The sequence below is a fragment of the Megascapheus bottae genome, chromosome 4, assembly GCF_031878675.1.
Source record: "Megascapheus bottae isolate mThoBot1 chromosome 4, mThoBot2.hap1, whole genome shotgun sequence".
NCBI lineage: Eukaryota > Metazoa > Chordata > Mammalia > Rodentia > Geomyidae > Megascapheus > Megascapheus bottae.
This window is the reverse complement of record NC_143512.1, coordinates 7,398,282-7,415,861: the sequence shown is the minus strand read 5'-3', so window position 1 is coordinate 7,415,861 and position 17,580 is coordinate 7,398,282. Positions and strand designations below refer to the sequence as shown.

Genomic DNA, 17,580 nt, shown 5'->3' with positions numbered 1-17,580 from the left:
CATAAAACATACCGCTTTGAGCAGTCAGTTCCACCCTAGGCTTATTTATAGAGCTGTAGGATGAGAAGCCTGTCTTGTTGCAAATTCATGTGCATGTGTGGTGATTTGTTACAGTAGGAAGAGGTAAACATGCTGGTTTTATTTCCTGCAGGATAAAAACAAGCTATCTTGAGATCCAGAGCTTACAAGGTAGTTCATTTGTTCTTTTTCCCTTTTTGCTGTGTCAGTATTAAGGTATACAAGGTCCAAATTCAGGGCCTTATGCTCCCTCTTGGCTTTTTTTCTCTCTCTCTCACAAATGGTACTCTACCACTTGAGTCATGCTTCTAGCCAAGTCTTATGGACTCTTCTGCCTGGGCTGGCTCAAATGGCACTCCTCATATCTTCCGAGTAACCAGGATTATAGGCACACACTGAGCATGTGTGTAAGTAATGGCCTGTCAAGGCCACTTGGCCCTGTGATGTCTCAAGGCCAGGTTTCCTATAATGCTATCCTGGCCACCCTTGCCCATTCTGCAGGCCTCCGGGGCTGCAGCCATGTGTACACGCCAATTTCAACCTCCACTGCTTTTCTCATCCAAGACCCCACGTGGAGGAGGGGGCAGGACCTGGGAAGGTGTCAGATGCTAATGAATGACACTCGCCTCCAAAATTAATAAGCCTTCTAGTTCTTAGGAAAATCCACTCAACTGGAGTCTCCAGGATGACTAATTGACAATGGGTTAAATTAATCAAAAATGGAAATGAAGATGGGGGAGGGATTCTATTTTTACTTTGGCTTGGGCCTCGCCCGCTCTGTTAAATGCTAAGCTTGAGTGGGGTGGAGAACCTGCAGACGCTGTGTGTGTATGTATGAATTCTCCATGTAGCAAAGCTTTGTTTGGCTTTTCTCCAGGGTGGGTGGGTATGCCTGGGTGTGTTTGTAATCCTGTCATCAGGCAAAAGCATTTTAATAAAAGGCTTTGTCTTTTCAACCTAACCAAGATCCTCTGAAATAAATACTGTTAATTACACCCCAGATTGATAGTGAACCCCTGTCTTGGAAACTGTGCCAGACCTGGGAGGCTTTTTGATTCTCACAGCTGCAGAGCCAGGAAAGAGGCTGTAGGTTTGCTGAGGAACCCAATGGCTTATAGAAGCAGGGCCTGGCATCTCAGTAAGAAGCTAAGAGTAGACTTCTGTGGGCAAAAGCTGAGATAATGCTACAAAGTAGGAATGGGCCAGCTGGGAGAGTAGATAAAATGGAAGCCCATGAAATTTTCCTACTGGATATTAGAATACAATCACAGTCTTTGCCCTGCCCAATACCCAGGAGAGGAAAAGAATTATCCTGGAAGCAGATGGACATGGAATCAAACCCAGGCTTTCATGCATGCAAGCACTCTACCACTAGGCTAAACTCCTGGCCACCTTGCTTTCTTTTAACTCTTTTTTTTTTTTTTTTTGGTCAGTTGTGGGACTTGAACTCTGGGCCTGGGTACTGTCCTTGAGCTCTTCAGCTCGAGGTTAGCACTCTACCACATGAGCTTCAGTGCCACTTCCGGTTTTCTGGTGGTTAACTGGAGATAAGAGTCCCAGAGACTTTCTTGGTTGGGCTGGCTTTGAACCACAATCCTCAGATCTCAGACTCCCGAGTAGTTAGGATTACAGGTGTGAGCCTGGCTCAGCTCCACAGCTTTCAATACCATGACATGTGCACAACTCCCCTTCTCTGACTTCCAGAGTCAGGGATCCGGCTGTCTGCCTTTGAAAAGATCTTTCTACACCAGACTGTTCCTTCCCTAGCTCCCTCTTTCTGTGTGACCACCATGGGCTCCATGGCAACAGCTGCAGATTCCTCTTTGGCCATTCACAGTGAGTCCTGGTTTCCCATGGGAACCCGCTCAGCATGTTACTGCCCCTCTCTGGTCAGTGTGTCATTTTTTTTCTAGATGTGCAGGAGCTTCTAACTGCTGCACTCCACTACCAGGCTTGCTGCTCCCCCTTTTTCTCCTATTGGGGTTTGAAGTCAGTTCCTCATGCTTCCTGGGCAAGCACCCTTACCACTTGAGATGCCCAGGCTGGCGTCTAACCACCATTTTTAACGTTACCTCTTGAATAGCTAGGAGACTTATAGCCATGTGCCACCATGCCTGGCACTGTTGCTGCCTCATGAGTCCATTTTAGTGGGGCTTGGATTTGAACCCAGGGCCTCGCGTTTGCTATCTAAATGCTTTCTAAGCCACTTATACTGTGGTCTTAAGCTCTTTTTCTTTTACTTCTGGCTTTATATTTAGCTAATACTGATGGTAGGGGGTGGTGGGGAGCTTTCCCACCCAACCCCGCCCCACATCGGACTGCCACCCTGGGACACGTATGAAGCAAGTCTGGAGAGGAGAGTAGCAGCTCACATGTCTGCCATGGAGCTGTCACACAGCTCCTGCTATATGACACTGAACTTCACACTGCTACTGCTACATTTGCTTTATCACAGACCCTAGACAACATCCACCATAACTGTGCCAGTCAGAGGGACTCTCCAGGGAACATCCTTTTTCTATTCTTACTCCTGTTGGGGACTCTAACCACCTTGCTTTATGCTGCTAAAACAAACTGTATTAAGACCCTACCCTCTGTCCCCACCAATGAGGGTGGCAACAGGTGCCTTCCAGCCTCTGAAATCAATGAAAATCCCCTTCATTCAAACACTGGCTCATCACAATGGGAAGTACACAGGTGGTCTTGTCCTAAAACAGGGGAAGCAACAATACCTTAAGAGCCACCTTGTGTGCCTACAGGCTGCTCAAGGGTCCTGTGCCCACCATCTTTCTCACCCTTGCTATGTAGAGACCTGTACCCTAGTAAGAACTCTGAGACACTGGATATTTCTTGGCTAAGACACATACTCTGGAGTAATGTTAGAGCAATCTTGATAAATGAATACACATCTCCTGTCTTGGCCCACCCTGCTGCCTTTTGAATCATGGATATTAGTCCCAATTCCATGGCATGCACTACGCAAGAGGGTCCTATGGTGTAAAAGCCTTCTAGGCACAGGAAGAACCTGTGCAAAGGCCCTGAGGCAGATGATGTGTTGGAGGCACAGTAAAGCAGGCCACTGTGTCTATACTCCCAGAAGGGTAGAAGCCAATGTAAAGAAGGCTGGGAAGGAATTCAGATTTAAGCCCTATTTTTTTTTTTTTTTGCCAGTCGTGAGCTTGAACTCAGGGCCTGAGTGCTGGACTTTTCTCAAGGCTAGAGCTCTACCACTTGAGCCACAGCACCACTTCCAGCTTTTTCTATGTATGTGGTACCAAGGAATCCAACCTGGGTCTTCATACATGCTAGGCAAGCACTCTACCACTAGGCCAAACTCCCGGGCCCCTATTTCATCTTTTAGGTTAATGTTCACCAGAGCTCCTTTCTTTCCCTGAGCCCTATTAGTCACCCAGGAAAAGGGGGCACACCCTGTGAATGAGCCATGTCTGCCGATATCAATATCTCCTTGGTTTCAGGCATCTTACACTGCAGAGACCCTGTGTTGCTACCACCAGAAGCAGCAGCAAAAAAAAAAAAAAAAAAAACAATATGAGGGAGAGAAGGAATTCCCCCCCCCCCTTCTCCCAGCCCCTGCTGAGAGCAGAGTGAGCCAGGGACATAGGGAAATGACGATCTGCGCCTCTGATAACATGTTTTCCCTCTGCATTCTGATTAAATGCCTGCGGTTATTAAATAGCCTCCTCAGAGCTCATCTCTGAAAGCCAGTGTCGCTTCTCATGGTGAACTCTGATGAGCGCTCTCCGGCCGGGCGCCCACCACGGCTGAACCGTGCTCGCACTCTGCTGCAGGCTGAGGATGGAGAAAATCAATATGAAATGTCAGGCAAGAGGTCAGACCCAACTTGTGTTCCCAGCTGGCGGGAGCTGGAGCTGTTGGAGCAGCCCAACAAAGGGAGGTTCACACCCAGGAAGGTCAGGAAAACCAATTCTATCTGCTGTGTAATTAGATTGGTGGCTTGCAGTGGAGAGCTCTGTGCTGCTGCTGCTTTGGGGAGTGGGGAGGCAGAACTGGGCAGAACCCCCATAGGCCACTGGCCAAACTCCCGGGCTATTCTAGGGACTCTTCCCCAGGGCTTTGCCCCTCTAGCTCTGTGTGAGGCCCACACTGGTCAGATAGGGGTCCATGTGTGTGTCTGTGGAGTGTGTGGATGGTGGGGACGTGTGTGTATGGCTGGATGATTGTTCCTTCTCCCTGTGCATGGGTCTTTACATCTCGGATAAACAGTCATTGCACCGTGCAGTTTTGCTCACACCTCCCCTGCCAGCACCACATGCCTTTTGGACATCTCTTATTAGAGGTGCATTGCTTGATTGATTCTCTAGCTAACAGGTCTTTCCCTTCAAACGGATCATTTTATAGGCTAACTTGACTGGGTCAGGGGGATGGTCAGATATTCACTATGTTTCTCTCTCTCCTTTTTTCCAGTTCTGGGGCTTGAACTCAGGGCCTGGGTACTGTCCTTGGGCTTTGTCAATGCTAGTGCTCTACCACTTGAGCCACAGCACCACTTCCAGCTTTTTTTATATATGTGACACCAAGGAATAGAACCCAGGAGGGCTTTGTGCACACTAAGCAAGCACCCTACCACTAGGCCACACTCCCAGCTCCCACTGTTTCTCATATGGTATTTTTAGATAAGTTTAACATTGGAATTGAGTACAGCACACTGCCTTCCAAAATGTGATAAGGCCTGAATAGAGAGAGGCTGGCCCTCCAGAGAGTAAGAGAACCCCTCTCCCTGCTTCCCTTGGACTTGGTGAAATATTGGCTCTCCTGGGCCTTCACCTTGATGTGTGTAGATCCGAGGATTTATAGATTTCATGATCATCATCTAGGCCAATTTCTTGTAATGCCCTGACCCCTAACTCGAATCCCCTCCCCTCCACTTGGTCTTGTTTGGACAATCCTGAAACTACATCTGTTTTGTGCTCCTCACTGTGTTCTAGAGTCTAACAGAGTACGTGGCACATATGTGTGCTCAACGCATATTAAGTAAATGAATGGCCCCTGCTATACTGAGTGCCTTTAAGCTGCAGGCGGGAACCAAGGGACTCAGAAAGAAAAGCTGTGATAACTGTCTACTGATTCCTGTGTCTAGTGGGGTGGGAAAGGCTTGCACACTTGACAGCCCTGTGACATCATCGTTCATCACCACCCTTACTCCTCCTGTTTTCACATGAAGAACTTTCCTGATCACATGTAGGCACTAAGCATCAGAGCTGAGCTCTGGTCCCAAACCATTCATTTTTTTTTTTAAATGTGTGTGGTACTGTGATTTTGAACTCAAAGCTTCATGATTGCTAGGCAAGCACCATTTCAATAACTCCCTGAACACTTTATGCTGACTGCTTTTCAGATAGGCTCTGGGACTTCTTGCCTGCATGGGCCCCTCAGAATTACAATCTTTTTCCCTTACCTCTGCCTCCCGCAGACCTGAGCTAACTGCACCTGGCCCCAGAGCATCTGATCTAAATCCTTTGGAACTCTCTTGAGTTCCAAAGCTGTTAAGCTTATTTGTTCCCCAATACCTGGATCTCACTTGCGTGTAGTGCCCAAAACACAGCACTGGAAGGACACTGTTCCTTGCACTTGGCTCCAGCCCGGTCCTGTCTTTTACTTGCCAGTGAGGACCTGCTTCCATAGGCAGCTTATGTCACCTCACACTCAGCTTGTCTCAACTGAGCTCTGCAGCTTCACTGTCCTGCTACAGCTTCCTCGTGCCACGTGCCATCCCCATATGCTGTATGTGCCAGCTTGTGGGAATAAAGTCATCTATAGATTGGCCACCTAGTTATGTGTCAGGCTTTGGCAATCTGATGTTAGCCACTGACACTCAGCAACACCAGCCCCTTCCATGTGTGACCAAAGCTGACCTGTAACAAGGATGGTGCTACAGATGTCCCTTTGTCCATCCATTTCTCTTTGATCTCCATCATCACAGGCTATTGTTATGATTTGTCTCTCATATTGAGGCTAACGTCGAGCCTTCTGTCACTGCACAGATCTTCTGTAATACCAAATACCTCTCATCTCTGCAGAATGGCTCAGATCACCCTCACAAAGGACTGAATGAGCTTCTGAAGCTCAGGTCTGAAGCACACAGATCCTTGGGCTGTAGGTTGGATTTGGCATATACCATGAAGTGTAGGAAGATACAAAAAACTATGTTATGCCTTTGGGGAACATTTCTTTACCTTGAAATTTGGGGGTGAGGAAGCTTTAAATACAAGTAGACAGTTTATGGGTATAGTATACCGAATTGAAATGAAACTTTAGACAGAAAGGTAAGATTTTAAATATGGCCAGAATCACCATTTTGAGGGACTTCCTCTCTGTCTTATATTTCCTCACTTTATCCTGACTAATGCTTGTTAAGGAAGGTTGGGCACTGGTAGTGGTAGGGGGGGCTGAGATCTGAGGTTCAAAGGCAGCCTGGGTAGGGAAGTCTGGGGAGCTTTATTATTTTCAATTAACCATTAAAAAAACTGGACATGAGCTATGCCTCAAGTGGTAGGGTCCTGATCAGTCGTACATGGATTTCCATATGGGATGAGTAGGCACCAAGCATTCCTGTGTAGTCTGTCTCCAGTGTACCCCTGGCCCCTCACCGTCCTGACCAGTGATAATCTCCCTATCTGTGAAGTATTCTGTCTGTTACACATCTCTGAAATAAAGGTCCCCAGGCCACATCTTGCCTCCAACTCTTGTTGGAGTGTAGGAGCTAAGTCTCACCTGTCTGTTGTATTTAGTATTCTAAAGAACTCGGGTGCATGAATGCAAGGCCACGGCTGCTACCCACAATGCACCACACAGTTCCTTTTCCCAGAGAACTTTGTGGGCAAGGCTACAGTATCTTCCTGAGTCATTTCTTCCAATTCTGAGCACATGGATTCCCTGATTATTTTGGTTGCCATTTCGGGAGGAAGGGGTTATCTGTGACCATATGAACAGTCATTCCCTGCAAACCAGCCATCCTGGTCACCCTACTCCTCCACAAATGCATTATTTTTTGGTGCCTTGGCACCTCTGTACATGCGGATCCTTCTGCACTGAATGCTTTCCACTTGCCAGCTTACATAAGTATACAGCTCATAGATCAGGAATAGCACAACATCAGTATTTCGGAAGCAGTTGTGCTGGGCCAGACATTGGGAAAGATGCTAGAGAAGCAGATGTGAATGAGACAGAAAAGTCCATGTGTTCTCTCAGCCATCAGACGCCCTCGAACTTCCTGCAACAACCAAAGGTCCCAAATTTGCCCTACTGTGGTAATTTTGGCACTTGAACACTTGACACGTGGGTGATCAAATGTAAGCCAAGTCTGAAAACAAAGAATCGAAAATAGCTGAATATTTTAAAACACTGATCTCATCGAATACAAAGGCCAAGGTGGATGGGTGGCTTACCCTAGCTGCTGCTTTATGACAGAAAGACTTGAAGGATGCTGGAAGGTAGTTGACCTTGGAAGGTTATGGGAATGCCGCATAGAAAACCCCACCATTGCATGGCTTCTCTCTGCACCCCTCCTCTAGAGATGAACAAAAGCAAGGAGCCCAGTGGAGAGGAAAGATCAGGTTCTCCCCTCAGCCTTCTCCTCCCTTCTTCAGAGCCGCAGGTGGGAAAACAGAGGGGAGGTGAGCTTCATTTTTGACACCACTACAGACAGGGGGCGCTTGCAGGTCGGTCAGCACCCACACTCTCCCTGTCCCTGAGCATCCTAGCAGGTGCACACGACGTAACTCCATGCAGCTGCACCACAAACCTGCAGGCTACAAGAGCCCTATGCATCTGCCAATGCATGGCCCCCACATTCCTGCACACTTGGTGTGCACGCCAGCCCAGCATGGTGCCTCACCCCTACACACTTTCAAACTCCTGTTTACCTGCATGATGCATAACCTCACACACCTCAACAACACAGAACGATATGTACCTGCAGGCCACACCAGCCAGGCATGGCTCCACACACCACAACCCCCACAGCTTCCTTCACCCACTGTCACAAATAATACAAGGCCACTCTTGTAGCTCTGTACCACCGTATGCCACGTGGCCCCATGAAGCTCTCCACTATGTCACCCTGCCCTCCTTCACACCATGGAGTGGCCCATAGCTTTGAAGCCACCGTCTATGCTCCCTGCCAGCCCTCAGCCTGCTCTGTGGGCTTCACACCCCAAACACATCTCCAGGGCCAGGAGCCTGGCTGTGTACTGTGCTGTCCCAGCATCCCCGGGGCTTTTCTCTAGTACCCCTTAGAGCCACTTTTAGGGTGCCACAAGCTCCTTCCCCAGTTGCTCTTCTTGACTGTACATACCTCTGTCCTCTGGAGTTCTGTTCACTCCACTGCCAAGATCTGACCACAGTTTCTGCTGGTATCCATGTGACCTCCCTACCCAGGGCCCCCTTTTGCAATCTCCCTAGCTGTCCCTGAGGGGCTTAGCTGGAGTGACATTCTCAGCATGTTACTGACAAAATGACCCTGGTGATTATTTAAACTCCTGCCCGCAGGCCTCACCTCTGCACTTGTGTGGAGTGCAATACGAGGGTTTCGTCTCCATGGAAACGTCGGCCAGCAAGCTCAGGTTAACCATGTTAGCAGGTGAGCCCCGAGCCCGCCTTGTGCACCCCCTCCTCCCATCCCTCTTGTTGCTACTCACACTTGGTGTGCCTGTCACATAAGGCTGACGCTCGCATGTCGCACAGCCGGATTGTCCCTTTGCTGCTGCTGTACACGAAGGTGTTGCAGTGGTGGGGGTGGAACTCGGCTGCTGTGATCACCTCTGTGAGCTCCTCCATGTTGGCCGGCTTGATGTCCACGATATCTGGCACACGCAAGTCAAGGAGGGAACGGGAGGAGAAGGCAGAAACGCCAAGGAGGTGGGAGGGGTTAGCAGCAGCACTGCTGTGCGTGTAACAGGGTAGCTTTGGCTATGCATGGGGTGTTGTCTCCTAGCAACCCTGACTGTAGGGAAATGGTTCTAAAGGAACCATAGTTCCCGAGTGGTCGGTCAGGGGTTGGATTTGAACTCAGGTCAAACCTTACAGACTTGTAGATCAATGCCATCTGCTCATACAATCATGCAAAATAAAACAGACCAACTTGCCAAGACTTGTTCTACTTGTGTGTGTGTTGGTACTAGGTCTAGAACCCAGGGCCTGAGTGATGTCCCTGAGCCTCCTTGCTCAGGACTAGCACTCTACCACTTGAGCCACTCCCAGCCTGTTAGTGGTTAATTGGGGTGAGAGTTTCAATGGACTGTCTTGCCTGGGATGGCTTAGAACTGCAATCCTTAGATCTCAGCTTCTTGCATAGCTATACAGGTATGAGCCACTAATGAATGCCAGGCATAAGCTATTAATACTTTTGCTGTCTCTTTCCTAGTAAAGAACTAGGACTGGAAGTCATCTCTACAGAAGACCTCAATAACATACTCATAGTGACAACAATGGCTGCCACCATTTACTGAGCACTTACTATGGGGCATTCACTGGGCGAAGAGCATCTTATACAAATTGTCATAGGGATGAAATAAAGCACAAGCAATACTTTCTTGATGGCCATTTTTGGAGGTGGAAATGGAGTCATGAAATAACTTGTCTGGAAACAGTTGGCTGGTGACAACATTCAGATTTCACTTCTGGTGCAGAACCTGGGCTGTGTCATAACTATGCAGAATGTGATGTACCAGCCTTCTTGTCTCCATGAGCTGTGATTTTTTCTTTGACACTTTGGTGGGACTTTAAGTATCAAAAACAAGGCCAACGACATGTGGCTTGAGAGATTTTGGCTCCCGTGGAATGCCCTTCCATAAAGCGAACACACTGTTTTGACTTGGTATTTTCCTCTCTGAACAAGATTATACCTCTATTTTCTGTGTGTGTGTGTGTGTGTGTGTGTGTGTGTGTGTGTGTGTGTTAGAAAGGATTTATTCTAGTAAACAGGATGAAGTGGAGAGAGATGAAAAAGGAGAGAAACACTTCCTACTTCCCAGGCAGGAAACAGGAGTTAAAAGTCTGTACGTCTGTTTTTTAAGGACACATCTTTACAGATCAGAATGGAACTTTTAGCTTTTAGTCTGTGAAGGTGATACAGTGGGGGTGAATGCATTCTGTGAAGTATCTGGCATCAATGAAGGAACAAGTCTGTACCAACCCCTTCCTACCCCTAACAAGAATCTGGGAGTCACCTGGCTGGGGGAGAAGTTTGGTCCGAGGACACAGCACCTTCCTGAAAGAAATCACACCCTGTGATGTGGGTGTTTCCCAAATAACTTTGATCACAGTGATTATCTTTGTAATTTTAGCCCCAGCTATGTGGCACTGAGAAGGGTTTTTATTTTTTCCCCTTTCTGCTTTGTATTAATAGGCAGGGGCTCTGCCACTCGAGCCAACACCCCCAGCCCCTTATTTTCAAGGGACAGTCTTGTTTTATGCCCAGGCTGGCCTGGGCTGCAACCCTTCTTGTGCTTTGGGGAAGATGGGCCTGAGCCAGTAAACCCAGCCTTTGTTTCCCCTATCATCTAGGATAACAGGCCCCAGCCTTGGTTTGCGATTGAGTCCCCTGAACTTGTATGTGCAAGCTGGCTTTGAATTGCAAGCGTCAGCTCTGTCTCTCCATTCGTTAGGATTATAGGCTTGAGCTTCTGCATCCAGCAGGCTTTTTTTTTTTTTTTAACTTAACATGATATTCTTTAGTTTAGGTTGGCTCCCTTTGTTTTTCTCAACTTGGCTCAAGAATCCAATGTTTACAGTATCATGAGCTTGCTACATTTTAAATAATATACATGAAAACAGATGTGTAACAGTTAAAATGAAATTGCAAATTCAGGTTAGCTCTATGCTACATTTTGCAAAACAATGCACTGAATCAATATGTGATAATAGTCACAAAATAGCTTAAAGATGCTTTTCATTAAGCAAGTAGCACAGAGGTGAGACAAGGACAGATATGCTGATATTCTTAGTCCTACTAGCCACCTCCTAGAAAACATCACCTATTCTCCCTCTAGAGCTAGTCCAACATGCAACAATGGCTTTGTACTTGGCTGTGCCTCCTTCCCCTTCAATTATCCTGTTGGGATCTTTCTAAAATTAGTCGGAGACCCAGCTAACATTACATCTTGGTACAACCTTCCCTAACAAACCCAGATACAAATCTGACTTGTTGTCTCTAGGGCATGTGGGTTTTTAGATTCACAAAAATAGCACCTTCCAACTTCACTTCTGTCAGTTAGAAACAAGAGTGTAGTTAGCACACAGCACTTGCGGCTGCTCAGAAGGAGGCAGGAGGCTGCAGGCAGCATCTCTGTCTTCCTTCCCAGCTGCAGACCTGGGCCTTGGGCTCTGTGGCCACAGCATGGGGTGAGGAATGCAGAAGTCAGTGTTGCGCCACTGTCAGATTTTCTCCACCGTCCACCAAGTCTTGATGTCCCATGGTGTCAGTGAGCTGGTTTCTTATTTCCCAAAATAGGGAAAGAAAATCTGGTGTCAGCTTTCTCAACCCCTACCAGGATAGCTGGGAAAAACAAGCTGAACTGGAAGACAACTTTTGCTGTGTGGGAGGGGGAAGTGCTACAGACAGCTATTTTTTTCCCCCACCTAAAAATAAAGCCCTGCAGTCAGAACATGTGAAAACAAAAGTGCCTGGAGCAGCGCTGTTACCAAGGGCACTTTCCCTGGGCGGGGTGGGGGTGGGGGTGATGTGCTCATATAATCAGCTGAGTGCCACTGTTCCTGCTCTGTCTTTCCTTCTACCTACCCAGATCTTCAAGCTTGTCCCTCTCCTAATTCCTCATCCCTACCCATCATCCACTTCTTCCCCTCCAGGTCTCGATGAATTGTTTCTCATTGGATTGGATTCTGTGAAGCTCAGGGAGGTGAAATTTGACTCTATCCATCTTATTCAGAACTGAGAGGAAGACGACAAGAAGAAAGATCATAAAAATTCAGCAATCCATCCCATGTTAAGCACTCTCCTATATGTGCTGTCTTATTTCCCCTCTATTTCAGGCTTAGGGGGGCAGCCACAGTATTATCACCATAGGGGAGGAGATTCTGCAGGTCACCTGCGATGTGAACCCAAGTTTGTACAACTCCAGAGCCTGGGTTCACTGCTATGGCAGGGCCTTACCAAGCCAGCAGATCTGTCTCCTGGGCTGTGGGCTTGTGCTCTAACTCACCTATCACTTTGGTGATATTTTCTACAACCAGAATTTTTATGTTCTATACAGATTTTTGTCTTTCTTTCTAGTAATGTGGCTTGAATTCAGGGCCCAGGAGCTGTCCCTTAGTCTTTTTACTCAAGGCTAGCACTTGACCCACACCCTCACTTCTGAATTTTTCTGGGTAAATTGGAAATAAAAATCTCATGGACTTTGCTGCCCAGTATGGCTTTGAACCATGGTCCCTAGAGCTTAGCCTTCTGAGTAGCTAGGATTATTGGCAGGAGCCAGTGGTAACCTGCTTAATAGATTTTGTTTTTGAAGTAGAAGTTGGGAGAAGTTCTTTTGTTTCTTAACTTGCTAACATTGTGAAAGATGCAAGAGGGAGTAGAGCTGTCAATGGTATACAGAAAAGAAGGGAGGAAAGTTCATTGCATGTCCTAAAAACCAAGTCATTTCTCTTTTTTTTTTTCAAGATAAACAGAATTAGCCCTTTAATTATAATTAATAAAACAATTCTAATACTGAATTGTAAGGAAGTTATTGAGTTATACAGCAACATTATGTACAATAACCAGAAGAAAGAAACCAAAGTGTTCACAGAAGGATTAATAGATAAACATATTATATCACCTTTGGAATTTCTCTTGAACAAGGAATAATTTGGAATATGGGATATGAATATCTATCTGACTATGAAAAGACTTAGTGAATTCTTGATGAATGGAATTATCCATTATTACTGTGAAACACAACTCGTAAGTGTACTCTTTACCCAAGTCATTTCTTGAGGCTAGTTTTAGCATATACAGTCTTCCTTGTGGGTTAGGAAAGATGGAAAATGGCAATGAGCATGTGTGGCTCCCTATATTATCTAGCACATGGAAAGATGCATTTTGACAGTCAATTTCCTCTGCCTTAGCCTTTAGAACTCGCAATCAAAACTACTTTTTCCCATTGAGCCCAAGAATTAAAGTGCAAAAGCAAAAGATAACATTGACACTCCACTACCCATCCCCAGCTAATATACAACCTAGACTACCAACAGATTGCTATTAAGTTAACCCTGGGGCACGACCGATCTGTTCTCTTCCATCCCAACTGCTTAGGGCATTCTTATGAATGCTAAACTCAGGCAAATTACCTCTGCTAACAAAAGGGGTTAATCTGGCTCTCTGCTGGGACACTGGAGGCCTCTCTGAGGGCTTGAGGGGTTACAGGCAGCCTGGCAAGCTGAGCTCCTGAGCTTGGAAGCCAGAAAGGAGGAAGGTGGGGAGCACTGCTGTGCCAGGCACTAGCCTTAGGCATCATTTAAAATAATAATTGAAGACACTGGGAGGTCAATCCTGCAGGGATCTGCTTCAAACAAATGAGAAGCCAGAGCCATAAATTCTATCAGTGGTGGGGTAAGGGAATGGACTGAATCAGGGCAGGAGGTGAGGGGACTGTGAGGATGTTTAAAAATTATCCTCTTGGGGCCGGGAGTTTGGCCTAGTGGTTAAAGTGCTTGCCTAGCATGCACGAAGACCCGGGTTCGATTCCTTGGTACCACATACATAGAAAAAAAAAGCCGGAAGTGGTGCTGAGGCTCAAGTGGTAGAGCTCTAGCCTTGAGAAAGTCCAAGGACAGTGCTCAGGCCCTGAGCTCAAGCCCAGGACTGGCAAAAAAAAAAAAATTATCCTCTTAAACCAGTGGCTCAAGTCTGTAATCCTAGCTACTCAGGAGGCTGAATCCGAAGATCCTGGTTCAAAGCCAGCCCCAGCAGGACAGTCTGTGAGGTTTGTATCTCCAATAAACTACCCAGTTGTTTATTGGAAGTGTTGCTGTGGCTGAAGTGGTAGAGTACTACTAGCCTTGAGCATAAAGAAGTTGGGGGACAGTGCCTAGGCCCTAAGGAACAGAACCCAAGACAGGAAAAAAAATCTCCATAATCCAACTGTAGACAATCGAAGCTCCTGACATGCAAAATCAACTTCAATATTATAAAAAGATTCCAAGATTCCTAAATTAGGAAGTGTTCAAGTTTTTATTTATCATATTAAATTTTTTTTGTGCTAGTCCTGGGGCTTGAACTCAGGGCCTGGCCACTGTCCCTGAGCTTTTTTGGTCAGCACTAGCACTCTACCACTTGAGCCACAGCTCCATTTCAGGCTTTTCATTGGCTAATTGGAGATAGGGTCTCATGGAGTTGGCCTGGGCTGTCTCTGAACTGCAATCCTTAGATCTCAGCCTCCTGAGTAGCTAGGATTATAGGTATGAGCTCCTGGCTCATTTTTTATTTTTTTTTGGAGTGAAAGTTCTAAGCCTATTTTTTTATTTAAAAAAACCCACTGGGTTCAAAATGCGAACAATTCATTTTAGACTTACACTTGGGAAATGTTGAGCTAAAAGGAAGGTCATGAAATATTAGTGATAATTCTATCAAGGTGGATCTAGGAATATATTTCCTTTCTCTTCAATTAGTGCCATTTCCATATTTTTGCTGAATGCAGTTGTAGTGTTTTAGGATAGAAGAGACTTAAAGAACTTTTATTGTTTATGTTTAAGTAATGAAAGTTCAATACAAAATATATACTATGATCTGATAATAGAAACACTAATAAAAATCCCAAACTTATGTGTTGAGTAAGAAAAACAGGAGGAAGAAAATATAGCTGTATCTTTGAAGGAGATTAGACTCTAAAGTTAGCATGTAGATTTCTCCTTTCTAATGGTGTTACATTCATTGCATTAATTTCTTCGAGTACTCTCTAGATGCTCCCAAAGAATGGACAATGTATTAATCTTCCAGACACAAGGAATGCAGCAGTAACCAAATCAGAAACCTCCCCTCCCTGTCCCCTGCACCTGTAGACTCTTTATTTTAGGGGAATTTGACCAAAAATGATTTAAGTAAATATAACACTTAAGTATGACAGTGATAATAACCAAATAAGAAAATAAAGTAGGGACAGAGAGAAAGTCTGTGTGACTGTATGTGTTTGTGTCTTAACCTGAATAGGAGAAAGGTTCTTGGGGAGTTCAAGAGTTTGTATCTCTAAACTGACCCACACAAAGTTGGACTAGATACATGGTCCAAGTGGTGGAGTACCAGCCATATGCAAATATGAGACCCTGAGTTCAAACCCCAATACCAAAATGTATACATTTCATGTGTTAGTATTGTGAAAGAGTTGACAGACAAGAACCTCATTTCTACAGGGGAAGTTTAGGATAATATTGTGCTTGATAGTATTACTCCAAAAAAAAAAAATGGGTCTACAGGAATGAGGCTCAACTTTTATTTTGTTGTTTAGCTGAGAGAAGTTGAAGTCAGATTGTCTTTAGGTTTCAACTTCTTTGACTTTGAATGAATAGAATCCTAGCAATGGCATCTATAAAAATGATATTAAAAAAACCCCAACTCTGTTAAAAGATTTTTCTTTTTGAACTCTGTTTGGGACACAAAGCCCACATGTCTCTAAGGGGAGAATTTACATGCACTGGCGGTGTGGGTCTTGAATGTGGCTATCCTTACTGGCCCTGTCTTTTGCTGCTGCTGCTGGTGTCAATTCAGGCCAGCTTGCCTCTTTTAGAGACTCGATAAGCTAGTCAAGGATGGGACCGACTGGTAGAGACTGGCCAAGTTGCATAATGGAACCTCGAGTGCTGTCATCCAAGTTCAAAAGTAGCTGAGGGCGAGGTCAAAAGTTTGGCCTAGTGGTAGAGTGCTTGCCTAGCATGCACAAAGACTTGAGTTGGATTTCTTGGTACCACATACATAGAAGTCAGAAATAGTGCTTTGGCTCAAGTGGTAGAGCTCTAGCCTTGCGAAAACCCAAGGACAGTGCCTAGGCCCTGAGTTCAAGCCATAGGACTGGCAAAAAAAAAAAATTAGCTTAGGGCTCTCATATCCCACAGGCAGCCTGCCAGGTATAAAGGCAGAAAATCATTCTAGCTTGGCCTTCGATGCTAAGCATTAGGTTTGGATTCCCTTTTAGGGGACATGAGTTGTTTTGATATCCTTTTTTCAACATCTAATTTTAATCTTTGGACATTAAACATCCCAATTTTGTCTAAAAGAGCATGTGACTTGATAAGGCCCTGGAGAAAGGATTGAAGAAAGGATTCCAAGGAGCATTCATCTTTGATAAGCCAAAGTGCGAACATTCATGGAATATTTGCCAACTGCCATGCTCAACCTGAAGAGCCCTTGATGCCACATGTAACACAGAACTGGCTTGCAAAGAACTGTGTTGAGATCCTTGGCATGACTGGGAGAACATCTAAATGTTCCAGTCTCAGACTTTCCATGGAGGACAGACTGCTCAAAATTCGACGAAATTCTACTCAAAAAAACTGCCAGTTCAGGCTGGGAGTTTGGCTTAGTGGTAGAGTGCTTGCCTAGCATGCACAAAGGCCCGGGTTCGATTCCTTGGTACCACATACATAGAAAAAAGCCGGAAGTGGTGCTGAGGCCCAAATGGTAGAGCTCTAGCCTTGAGAAAGTCCAAGGACAGTCCTCAGGCCCTGAGCCCAAGCCTAGGACTGGCAAAAAGAAAATGCCAGTTCAATTTAGCTGGTTGCTGGTGGCTCATGCCGGTAACCCTAGCTCTTCAGGAGGCTGAGATCTGAGGATCTTGATTCAAACCCAGCCCAGAAAGTCTGTGAGATTCTTATCTCCAATTAACCAACAAAAACCCAGAAGTGGAGCTGTGGCTCAAAAAAAAAAAAAAAAAAAAAAGAGCTCAGGGTGCTAGGAGCGTAGCCTAGTGGTAGAGTGCTGGTCTAGCACGCACAAAGTCCTGGGATCAATTCCTCAGTACCACATACACAGGAAGTGGCACTGTGGCTCAAGTGGCAGAGCACTAGCTTTGAACAAAAAATGTCCAAGGACAGTGCCCAGGACCTGAGGTCAAGCCCCAGTACTGCTCAGGGACAGTGCTCAGGTCCTGAGTTCAAGACTGAAGACTAGCATGCACACACACACACACAAATTGCCATTCAAAGGCTGGCTTATAGTCACTTTCATTACCGGTCATTCGAGCTGGTCTTTCAGAGTCATTACCCTGCCACTCTGCTACACATTTGCCACATACTATATATTTGATTAATTTGGCATAATGAACAGAGTAGATTTTACTGTTATTTAGAATAAGAGAAATCTAGATTCTACTCCCAAATTCTGTTACCAGTTGTACAACTTTGAGTGATTTGAATCCATTAACTCATACACAAAGAGGAAGAAAACTCCAGAAAATGTTTAGCACTGTACTTAGTTGACAATACAGGCTCAAAAACCAGTTAAACTCATCTTTCCTAGATAGCTATGTGTTTATGTTCTATCTCCTGCTCACTCTGAGGGCTCTGTGATATGCTAGCTTAGTTAGGCTAAGATAC

The 17,580-nt window shown here is 45.7% G+C and overlaps 1 protein-coding gene across 5 annotated transcripts in view; it reads right to left on the bottom strand.

Moving 5' to 3' along the window:
* Positions 1–17,580, bottom strand: part of Ppp2r2b (protein phosphatase 2 regulatory subunit Bbeta) — a 419,132-nt gene that overhangs the window by 26,045 nt on the left and 375,507 nt on the right. For all 5 annotated transcript variants that reach the window (XM_090331274.1, XM_090331275.1, XM_090331279.1 and 2 more), the window contains one exon: positions 8,697–8,861. In XM_090331274.1, coding sequence (XP_090187400.1) covers positions 8,697–8,861 — 165 coding nt within the window. The remainder of the gene's footprint in view (positions 1–8,696; positions 8,862–17,580) is intronic.